The following is a 12,236-nucleotide window of genomic DNA, read 5'->3' on the forward strand; positions in this document are numbered from 1 at the left end:
CTATCCCAAGCCTCAGTCCCAAGACCTCAAACACCTTCGAAGGTGGAGAGAGCTAGGAGGGAATGAGGGTAGGGAAGAGGAAGAAGAAGTATTCCATAGGAGAAAGAAATAGTTCCTCACTTATCATCACTCTTCTTGCTTAGCATACATAATAGCATGGTAATGAACATGGAGAAGATGGAAAGCTTTAAGCATTGAAGCATAGCTCTTGGTTGGATTTGCATTCCACAACCAAGAGTGTTGGTGTAGGCTCTCGACTTCTCAAGGAGCTTGGAGAAGGAGATGGAGCTCTTACACTTTGCATAGCACACTATGAGAGTGTCTGTGAGGGAGTATACCCCCTAAGCAACCCCCTATCTTGCTTTGGTCGACCCCCCTTTGTAGCTCATACTTGAAGCTCATTGGACCCCTCCATGCCTAGCCAATCACAAGCAAGAGGCATTACAAGCAACAAGGGTAGCCTTGGGACAAGTGTCCCCCTTTCCCCTTTGAGAGAGAGGACTTGATAAATGCAAAATCAATTAATCAAATATCCTAAATTATCAATTGGACCCCTTGGGTGGCCAACCAATAGGCTTCAGGCACACCATGGGGGCAACATGAGGAGGAACTTGAGAAGTGTCCCTTTTGCTTTCTTTGTACCATGCATGCCTTGTGTGAGTGTGTGGGTGTTCTCTCTCATTCCCCCTCTTGTAGGGCTTGCCCACTCCTTGTAGGGATTGAATCTTGACTTTTTGACACCTCAAGCCCATCATGTATAGGCCCAGTTCCCACCACAAGCTTGGCCCTTAACACTAGTTTGGTACCAAAACAGGACACTTTAAGTGTCCTTTTTTTACTAATTTAAATGAAATGCTACTTACATTAAACTGTTTATTTAAGAAAACCCTCTTGATATGCTTAAATATGTTAGCTAGAGGGTCTTTTAAAAATATAACCTTGCATTTTATAATCTATCATGATGAATAACTATACTCATCAAGTTGACCCTCGTAAGACTGTGATTGATGCTTTGAAGAAATCACCTTTATAAGCTCAAAAAAAAAACAGAAGCGACCTTGTAGAAAATTTTAGGTGACTCTTCCATAATTTTTCTTTAGATAATTGAAAATTTCATGTGCAAAAAAAATGACTTTGGAGTATATAAAATAATGGAAGTTCCATGTGTTTGATATGGTCATTTCAAGCATATCATTGTATACAAAGAAAAATATGTTTTTGATGTATTTGTGAGTTTTAGAAAGTGACACATTGCTTCTCCTTTCCATTGAGCACTCAAGGTGGCAAGTAGAAGGGCTTTGGTATGCAACAATTATTGATCATTTTAAATATTCAAAACTGCATAAGAGAAAAAATTCATATTTTCATTCTTGACACATAAACATTCAAAACCTGAAATAATATCAAACTTTCCATGTAGATCAACTAAATGTATGAAAGTATATGGTACATACACAATTGGGGTACCTAAAACCTTGGTTTCAATGTTATTATGGAGAACTTAAGATTTTCAAGAGTTTTTGCACGATAAAAATTTCAAGATAGAGTTCAAGCAACGAGGTTTAATTGAGTTAGGGAGCCCAAAAAATATGCAGTCTCTTGGTTTAAACATATAAAGTCATTTGTAGTTGTCAAATTGCACTAGAATAGTACCAATTTCATGAGGGGACCTTTGGAAGACCAAAATTATGCTCTTATTCAGCACATGCTCACGTATAAAATTATGTCTATAACTTGCATGTGACTTGAAAACTTATCTTTGAAGTGCATTCCATTGTTTTGTAACACTAAGTGCTAACATTTGGATTTTATAAACGTAAAAAAGGCCATCTCTATAAAAAGATATAATGATTTTATGACTTTTTTTGCAAAACAATTTGAAATTTTACTAAAATTTATGTCTTAGAACTTAGCAAAATTCTCTCGATACGGATTGTATTTTGATATGGAGAAAAATCCAGTGTTTTGTTTCCCTCATAACCAATCTATGGTAGAAGCAAGGTGTAAAAAACTTCTTTCTAGCTTGACAAATAAATTGCTAAAACTTGGTAGAAAAAGAGGACACTTTAGTGTGTCAGGACACTTAAGTGTCCAATTACAGAACTAGTGTTAAGCACTTTAAGCTTGGGTTGGGTTCTCACCTCAAGTGCAACCCTAGCATCTCAAGCATGACAAGCACCTCAAGCATCTCAATCATCAAGCACCTGAAGCACCTTAAGCTTGGGTTGGGTTCCCACCTCAAGCTCAACCCTAGCTTACCAAAGGACTTTTACACTAACTATTGGAGGTATTCAATGAAGCTAACCCTAAGGTCTTATGCTCCATTGGTTAGCCTTGATCTTTGATAGACCATCTCTCATTTGGGCCCCTTTACCATTGGCCCCGTGTTGAGATAGATCTATAAGCACATCTCAATATCTTAACCCTTGTTCCGTTTATTCTCCCACATTAAGTGATCAGTTTAATATGAGAAAATCATTTGGGTTGGTTAGATATTAGTTTTTATGACACATGGGAATCATTTGGGATGGCAAAGCCTATATAGATGCCTTTTCCATCTATGTATGGGCATCATTTGGGATGGCAAAGCCTTGCCCTAGCCTGCATAGATGGCTAGAGAAAGGCTCCATACGGAGGTGCAAAATATGTCACACACCCCAACAAACCTCCTCATGTAACATATACAAATTGTCCTCCCCTAGAGAATTTGAACAATAGGGTGTAGTAAATCAATATCTATTCTAAATAATTTAACAATAGGAATAGATGTAAATGCCTCCCCTTGATGAGCGTGTTCCATCAAGGATTTGACTACAAAATGATGGTGCTTCAGAGTATGTTGTCGATGTAGCAAGTGTTGGAATCACCATCTTCGTCCAATCAGAATTTGTAGATTCCATATTGATTTTTCTTTGTTGTTGGAGTCTCTACCTCAATCTATCTTTGAAGTTGCTTTTTGTGATTGTGCTAGCATCTTTGTCTTTGTAGAAACAAAACTTTGATAAGTGTGTGTGTTCTTTCCACATATGTTGCATGGGATGATCTTGTAGCAATCCTTTCATGAATGGTTGCTTCTTCCACAGTGTTGACATCACTTCTTTTGCTACTTCTATTTTGTCATGCTTCTTGACATTGCTTCTTTTTGCTTCTTCCACACTTTCAAAGCTTGGTATGGGCTCCTTAGTACAATGAAAATTTGATTGTATTCTTCAGGAAGAGCTTTGAGGATAAATGGTATTTTGTCTTCTTCATCAACTGGTGGTTCTATGTAAGGAAGTTGTGTTCAAATACTCTTTAGCCTATTGATGAGGCTAGAAATCTTCTCCTATTTTCATCATTGAACCATATAGTTGCATTTTGAGCGAAATTTTAGACTGTTTTTCTTTAGCACCAAACATACATTCCAATGTTTTCCGAGCATTGAGTGTAGTGGTGGCTTCATCCAAGTAGTGCACAAAATTATCATCTACTACGGTGAGAATTATCCCAAGTGCTTGCTCATCCTAGCTATGGAATGTGTTGTGGATGCTCTAGTTTGTACGGTCTCTCACTTGCCCAAGGGGCTTTACTACACTCCAAAGCTTGCCACGTGTGAAAACCTGTGTTGTCAAACTTGTCTAGGCTTCCTTTCCCCATGGTGCACCCCTTCGTGTGCACGGAGAAGGTCTTACCACTTTCAATTTGTAAAAGGGTAGTGTCTAGTCTTCGGAGTACAAGGGAGACTCAGATAAAATCACTTTTTGTGACATTTATTCATACATAGGAATAGTCGCTTGTAGGCCTTGAGTGAGCATTCAAGGGTGGATTGTCATGAAAACATGACCTTAGTTGTGGATGGTAGGGTTGCCACTGGGAACGTGGAAAAATCCTCTTAGATGAATGGGATCAAAGGCCCTTGGTGGCCAATGACTATGTGAGAAGAACCCTTTGGATGGACTATCGGTTGATTGCCTCAAAAGATATGCATGAGTGTTCATTCAGCTGGTGTTGGTGACCTACGAGTTCACACATAGTGTTGGGGTAAAGGTGGGCTACTGTGACTGAACCTCGGAGTCAAACACCTCGGATCTAGTTGCCCACTCACTTACTAACCATATTCTTTCATAGATAATAGAATAAGGGAGACTCACTCACTGCCTCGAAGGTGAGAATTCCACTAACCCACATTGTGTGTCTTATTCCCCCTCTTGCACCACACTGCACTCGCACGGTCCACATCGCTCACTCATAAGTGGTATTAAAGCTGTGATGGTTTCTTGGTCCGCTCCCAACGTGTGCGCAACCTCCAAGATGGGCTAAGGTTTGCTTGCCAAAGGTCTGCAAAGTCAACTCTGTGTGTAGAGGTTTAATGTGCATAGAATTTTGGAGCTCGATTGGGTCACAATACTGAGTTTGGCAGTTAAAGCTACTGCAAGTTAAAGCAAGGGAAAATTACCAAAATACCCCTCTAATTTGTGGATATTCCCAAAATACCCCTCAAATTTCAAAAATTCCCAAAATACCCTTGTATCTGTTTTGGTTGAATTATTCAACCTTATCATTCCTTTATTCTTTTCTGACAATCAAGATCCATTTTTGAGTGCTTAGGATGTAATTTGTCACAAATTACCTTGCAAAAAAAGGGCAATAATATCTAAAAATAATGAAGCAATTCATCTCCAAAGCCTACATAACCTACTCTTTTAGTATCTTGTATTGATAGACAATCAGTCTTCTTATGAAAGGTACAATTTTTTTTTAATCTTTGGAAAAAATTTAATCTCACAACCTGGGGTATTTTGGGAATTTTGGAAAATTTGAGGGGTATTTTGGGAAATTATGACAAAATATCGGGGGTATTTTGGGAATTTTGAAATTTGAGGGGTATTTTGGGAATTTCCACAAATTAGAGGGGTATTTTGGTAATTTTCCCTTAAAGCAATGTTGGAATCTCTGCAAAGCAAGCACGAACGTTGGAAATTTTTACTTCGTTAGCGAAGTGGCGGATTTTCGCTTCTTGGCCCCTCAGCAGCCCACGTGGCTTGACCTCATCTCCCTCTAAAGCTCTAAAAAAGTCGGCGCTGTGAAGCTCTAATAAAAACAACGCCGTCAAGCAAAAAAAGCTGCGCAGTAAAAAGTTGCGCCGTGCTCTGTAAAGCTCTAAAACAAACAACACCGTCAAGAAAAACGTAGTAAACAGGGGCAGGTTGACATTCGGAGCCTATTGCCTCTCCCAACTCACGGCAGGTTGACATCCGGAGCCTACTCCTCTCCCAACTCATGGCAATTTGACATCCGGAGCCTATTGCCTCTCCCAACTCACGCTATTGCCTTCTCCTCTCCCAACTCACGGCGACTCTCGGCAAGACCAAGACCAGTGACCATCAGGTTCTCTCTCTCTCTCTCTCTCTCTCTCTCTCTCTCTCTCTCTCTCTCTCTCTCTCTCTCTCTCTCTCTCTCTCTCTCTCTCTCTCTCTCTCTCTCTCTCTCTCTCTCTCTCTCCACCGACCTTTGCTTGACGTCACTGTTGCCTAATATGCCTTTGACTACTCTTCCTGCCAATATAGCCTATAGACCTTGTGTTAAACAATGAATAGTCTGGAATTTTCAAAAGAGCAGGAGACTCCACAGAGGTAGTTTACACACCTCATTTTTAAGCTTATCCCTGACATGACCTCAACGGTATGACCATGCTGAAGGTCCTCTTCTTCATCGATAGCAGGCGACTCAGTCCGCCTCAACTTCATCAATCGTTCAGTGGACTCTATGTGCTTCAAAACCTTTTTGACCTTTGCTTGACGTCACTGTTGGCCAAAGAGTCGGTCATGCTTGTTGCCTTTTCATCAAAGCAACATAATATGCCGTTGCATACTCTTCCTGCCAATATAGCCTATAGACCTTGTGTTAAACAACGAACAGTCTGGAATTTTCAAAAGAGCAAGAGACTCCACAGAGGTAGTTTACACGCCTCATTGTTAAGCTTATCCCTGACATGACCCCAATGGTATGACCATGATGAAGCTCCTCTTCTTCATCGGTAGCAGGCGACTCAGTCCGCCTCAACTTCATCAATCGTTCATCGGACTCTATGTGCTTCAAAACCTTTTTGACTGTATTTCGAGTCCCACAAATGCTTCCATTGATGCCTTCACTAGCAAGTATGATACCTCCTGAGACACGCTGTTGATATCAATCATAAATTTGTAAACAATCAAAACGGGAAAAGTATTAAGACAGCTTATACATTTGACCTCCCAGATACTGATCACTCAAGGTAAGAGATGACAACTAGATCCTCATGAGACCAAGTCTGACTGATACCACAAGTCTTCTAAATGTAATTACAGAAAACCCCACCTCTTAGCCTTGAAATCTTCAAGCCTCAAAACAAAACAAATGGTTTTGGCAAACAAGTTGAAACCTCCCGGATACTGATCACTCAAGGTAAGAGATGACAACTAGAGCCTCATGAGACCAAGTCTGACTGATACCACAAGTCTTCTAAATGTAATTACAGAAAACCCCACCTCTTAGCCCTGAAATCTTCAAGCCTCAAAACAAAACAAATGGTTTTGACAAACAAGTTGAAACCCCCAAAATTTTCCCATTTCCAAGATTTGTTCACAGCATCTTAGACAGAAACATGAAGAAAATTGCAAAGTTTTTGATTCATGCTCCAGAGTTTCTAGCGATGCTGCACGATATGGTACTAGCGTTGATGAAGTACGATCTACTGCATGCTATCGGTAAGAGTAGTTGGAGGACCTCGAGGGCCATCGAGTATATAGATGGAATTAGCGGACCAGGGCTAGTCATTGCGCACAACACTACTAGCAATTCCCTCTTATCAACTCTAATTGTTTGCTTGGTGATTACGTGTTTCACAATGCTGCCAATTGTCCTGTACATCTTCATTGCTTGCTAGTGCATCTTGCTTGGATAACTTATTTGATGTTTTCAGACCATGTCTACCTTGTGCAACGTCTAGGGTGGGAGAGTTATTTTGCATGAGCAGGGCGTGTGCATGTTGACAATAAAGGGGTCTCACTAGAACAAATAGCAGTAGTGTTCACGATAATAGCTAGGCCTTCTCACTCGTAGAAAAAAATCCTACCTCGTCTACATAGCGAGAGCATTCTTCAATACCATAGATTCTGTAGGCCAAGATCCTCCCTATTCATTCCAGCAGTAGAAGGTTGACAATGTCATTGTTTGCCTCGTCGCCATATTCGAATTGACCTTCATCTGCAGTAAAGCCTCTGCGCCTTCTCGGCGTAGCAATCATAGCAGCTATGTGTGTATGTCCACCTTCAATTACCTTACTCAGCTCGTTTCTGCAGGCGCAACTACTTATGGCCTAACTCTACCGTGTTTCACTGCAAACAGATCAAGAGAATCTTGGACACAACTCGTCTACATTTGCAACAACGACATACTCCAACGTGCGGTGAGTAAGAAGTGCCACATTTTAATCTGGAACACTGAGGACACAGTAAAAAGGAACACACTGAAACTTGCATGCTGCCGTGGGAATGGCACGTTCCCTCATATTATAAAAATTGGGGAGGACTGTGCAAACTCCCCCGTGCAGGGACACTAGCACGTTTTCTTTTTTTTTCTATAACATAAGAGATAAAGAACACAAATAATGAGATTACTCTTAGAACCTTCAGAATTGTGCGATCACTTTTCTAACTCTTCATACTTATTCTTTGCAAGGGACATTCAAGAAATCAGCTATCGCTTGCCTCTTCTCATTCCGAAACCCCACAACAGCACAATCCAGCACCAGGTACATAGTTGTTTCAAACGGTTGAACTGTTCGTTGCTTAGACGTGACTAGTAACTAAATATCGCAAGGTTCTGATCGCATTGAACCATTAAGATTGAGTCTGACTGAAGCCTTCAATGGACCATCACCGAAAGCATAGGATACACCTCAACAGATCGAAAGCGAGACATCGCACTTCAATCAAGAAGAAGGCTAGGTTTCTACCATGCTCACAATCATGGATTAATATCGTCAATTTAGTACACCGATGGAGTTCAGAAATAGGAACGACATTCAGACCTTTAAGCATATGCTTTGTTTGTGGTGTAGTTTTCATCCAAAGAAGTGCCTCTTTTCATTGTACTCGAGCTCCAGACGAGACATCGATTGCAATGTTTGCTAGTAGTCTACTGGTATCCAGCTTAGAGGCTACACAAATAGGAACGCAATGGGTGCAGTGCTCCGCTTGTGAGAACTCAAGCGCACGTCGCAGATATTGTGTGCCCTTACTTCTAGACTACACCAGAAGAATATTGACCGGAAATCAGCTTCACATACAGCTACTGAGCATCATCGACATATCTGTCAACACCATCTCAACAGTGACAACAATTGCACGAGGTACACTAGACAAACGTTCAATATTAGATAACCCTCTGCTATCGTGGAGTAAAGAGCATAGAACAACCTTCACAGAGCAAGATCTAGCTACATCACAAGTGGCAGACATACTTGCATTCAATCTTGAGAACAACTTCGTACTACAGAAGTACATGTCGATGGTTGAACGGCCGAATAAGAAGCTTGGCCTCTGCATACTAAGTCAAGATAGTGTGAGCAAGATCATTCAACAACAACAAGACACCGCACCTTTTGCACTGATGGTGCAATTGGACACGAGTTTGATGTTTGGTATCATTGAAAACATTGTTGAACCAGCTAGGAGAAGAGCATTCACTGCTAGCGATACTTACGAATTTGCTTCTCTGCAGCTCCGTGTCCGTCAACAATTGCTAGAGAGAACAGTTACTTTCAAGCCCAACGGCATGCCTGCCGCATCAAGCTCCATGAACGACATCACAATAGAGACAACAACGTTTCCATTCCTGTTCCCTTTCGAGAAAGGCCAGTATGATGGTAAAATCAACTTCAATATATACGTAAAGATACGTGCATTGACTCTGTTCTCCGTTTACACCCTGTACAAGCCATACCTACTCATAATGTACCAACTAAAGCAGGCTCTTATGTTGGCTAACAATACACACACTAGCTTGTTGCAAAGGGACATTGACAACTACAAGAAGGCCAATCATACAACAACTGACAAGGATACTGTGAGACATGTGCTTCGGTACAACACACCTTCCAGCATGCCAGGCTCGTGATCGTGGCACCGCAAGAACCTAAAGGACTTGATAGCAATGGTGGACGAATGGGGAATTCCTGATTTCTTCTTGACTTTCACTGCTGATGAGGTCACAGACACAAGATGGCCTAAGATTGACACGATCGAGCTAATTGCACGTCATTTGAACGCCTCCTTCACTTGGACAGACTGCCCAGTTGAATGTGCCCTCACCTTCCACACTAAGTTCCAAATGCTTATGTCCAAATATATACTTGCGAAAGGTGTGTTGGGCCGTGTGCAACACCACTTGGTTAGATATGAGGTCCAAAATAGAGGATCACTGCATGCTCATGTCATACTGTGGATGCATGAAGAAGACAACGAGAAACTATCTGCTGAGATAACTGCATACATCCCGCTAGAAACTAGCACTGTGGTTTTGCCAGAAGTGAGCCGCCTCTGACAACTCGTACTCAGGAAACAACTTCACAAGGGCCGTACAAGTTGTTACCACGGTCAAAGAGATGGAGTATATGTAAACACGGTTTTCCATTTCATGTGCAGCCAAATCCAAACCCAGTCTTCAACGAACAAAATCACAGATGGCAATACTTCAGGCCCCGACATGAAGACAGAATGTCGTACCGTACCACCCCACACTGCTTCTGCTATGGGGTGCACATATGAATATACAGCGGGTCACCAATTCATTGTTGTCCTACTACCTCCTGAAGTATGCACTCAAAATTGAACCAATGGGCCATCTCAACATCCGCTCAGAAGATGCAGAGCGCTTAGGCCTAGGTGGCCTTGACATTGTGAAATTGAAGCTGATCTCAGCCTCTTTACTGTCGAAGCCTATCTCAGCACAACAGAAGTGGCATTAAATTGTTTGCAGACCCCAATCATTTCAAAGAGTGACACCGTCCAATACGTCGACTCATTACCCCCGGCACTACGACAACGAATCATTTCTCACAACAATGATGTTGTGCTGCACCCTGTCGATCTATACTGCGCACGACCACAAAGTCTGGAGAATCTTACGTTCTACGACTTCCACAAGAATTACACAGCGACGAAGGGAAAAAAAGGAAAAAAAAGTATTTCAGAGGCGAACTCCTACGACCAATTGCTGGAGCGGCAACACTGAGTGATCCGTTTCACAGACTTCCACCCAGGGCATCATCCGGAGGCTTTCTTTTACAACGTGCTGCTAAAGAGCATCACCTTCAGAAATGAATCCCAGCTGCTCTCACCGGAGAACACATCCAGGTCATACTATCTTGAGTGCAAACTTAAAAATTTGATACTGACAGATGAGGACCTTGAGATGTATATCACAGAGTATACACAACGAAATATGCTCACAACAGATCAAACACACCAATTTCACAACATGATACTACAGAAGACATCCTCAAAACAGGCTGCCTCATTTCAATCTCCAGATGTGCAAACAGACTACGAGCAACAGGACACGACTTCTCGTATCTCTGCCCTTCTAAACGAGCTTCAAAACGTCCAGAACACGTCACTGACATCTGAACAAGCAGAGATCTAGAAGAAGCTCACAGCAGTAAAGGGTGGTCTGCATGATCACAGGCACTCCTGGCAGTGGCAAAAGCTTCCTCATAAGATATATCACAAGCCAAATCATAATGCAAGGAAAAACTGTCACACTCGCTGCTTCGACTGGTGCAGCGGCCACGAGGTTAAGCAGCATCGCAACAACTGTCCATTACCAATTCAAGATACCAGTACGCACACAACAATATCCCATGTCAATCTCCGAAACTGATGACAGATATGTCAGTATCAAAGAAGCAGACACGATTATCATAGACGAGATTTCTATGTTGACAAAGCAAAATTTTGATCTCATAGTACGACAAATTGTGAATGTCACCAACGGCACACTGCTAGACCCATTCAAAGATAAAAAGCTCTTCTTGTTCGGTGATTTGGCACAATTGCCGCCGGTATGCAGGCATCAAAGTGATCATTTCTACTCATGCCACATCACAAGCTCCACTTATTGGTCCACTGGTACTACGTACATTATGTCATGCTCAGTGCTCCATGCAAAAGATATCTCTTTCATAGAGTTCCTCAATACAATAAGAGTCAGGCTCCCCACAAAGAAAGAGATCCACGATGCGCTTGGTGACCGCATCATAACGCAGGATCAAATAGAGCAACACATGGATAGGAATATGACAATCATTTGCACACACAAGAGTGACGTTCGACATTATAATAACCTTCTCTTGGAACGCTTCCATCAGCATACTCACATCATCCAAATCGGCCTCAAGACAAATGCACACAACGTCCCTGAGCTCCAAGCATGGCTTGAAGATCCTGACTTCCACGCAATTGACAGAATAGCAAAAGGAGCAAAGGCGCTGATAATAGAGAACATAGACTTAACAATTGGAGCAGCCAATGATTGTCGCGTAGACGAAATCCTCCAAGATGAAGAAGGAGGCGTCAAAGCAATCAAAGTCACACTTGACACATCCAAACAAGAACTTACACTTCGACGGTCAAAGCATAGCAGACGGACATTCAATGGGCACTGGTACCATAAATCCACATTCCCACTAGCTCTCGCCTACGCTATGACTGGACACAAGTCCCAAGGCGCAACAATCAACACCAACGTCTTGCTCATTGTAAAAGAAGTTTTCGCCCCTGGCCTTCTATACGTGATGCTATCATGCGTCACTGAGCGAACCCGGCTACATTTACTACAGCTCCCTACTCCAGAGATGTTCACACCATCTAGATTTTTGAACTTCTAGCCGGGAATGTTTCCTACGCCCTCTCCAGTCTCAATTCCTCTTTCTATTAAACTAATGAAATCGCCTTGTAACTGCATTGTATATAAACCAGGAATTTTTATTTAACTACTTATCTTCTCTTCTGTGGACTTTTCATGTTCAATATGTTGCATTGCTGAGACATCTTCCCTATCACCCCTACTCACTCTGATCCACCTTTTGTAAATTTACTGCTCTTCCCTCTTTCAATTCATTTATTTGAGGTTGAACATTTGTCCGATCTTATGCTTCAGAAATACTGCAACAGATCGTCAAAATAATTATTTTTTCGTGCAGGAAACTGAATCAA

At 41.8% G+C, this 12,236-nt stretch overlaps 1 protein-coding gene across 1 annotated transcript; it reads left to right on the forward strand.

Annotated features, from left to right (window-relative positions):
- Positions 1–10,696: 10,696 nt before the first annotated feature.
- Positions 10,697–11,908, forward strand: LOC147454960 (uncharacterized). Its single transcript, XM_086517095.1, has one exon. It carries the CDS (start codon positions 10,697–10,699, stop codon positions 11,906–11,908), a length of 1,212 nt encoding a protein of 403 aa, XP_086373221.1.
- Positions 11,909–12,236: the final 328 nt, after the last annotated feature.

The sequence above is a fragment of the Adiantum capillus-veneris genome, chromosome 7, assembly GCF_014529385.1.
Source record: "Adiantum capillus-veneris isolate H3 chromosome 7, ASM1452938v2, whole genome shotgun sequence".
NCBI lineage: Eukaryota > Viridiplantae > Streptophyta > Polypodiopsida > Polypodiales > Pteridaceae > Adiantum > Adiantum capillus-veneris.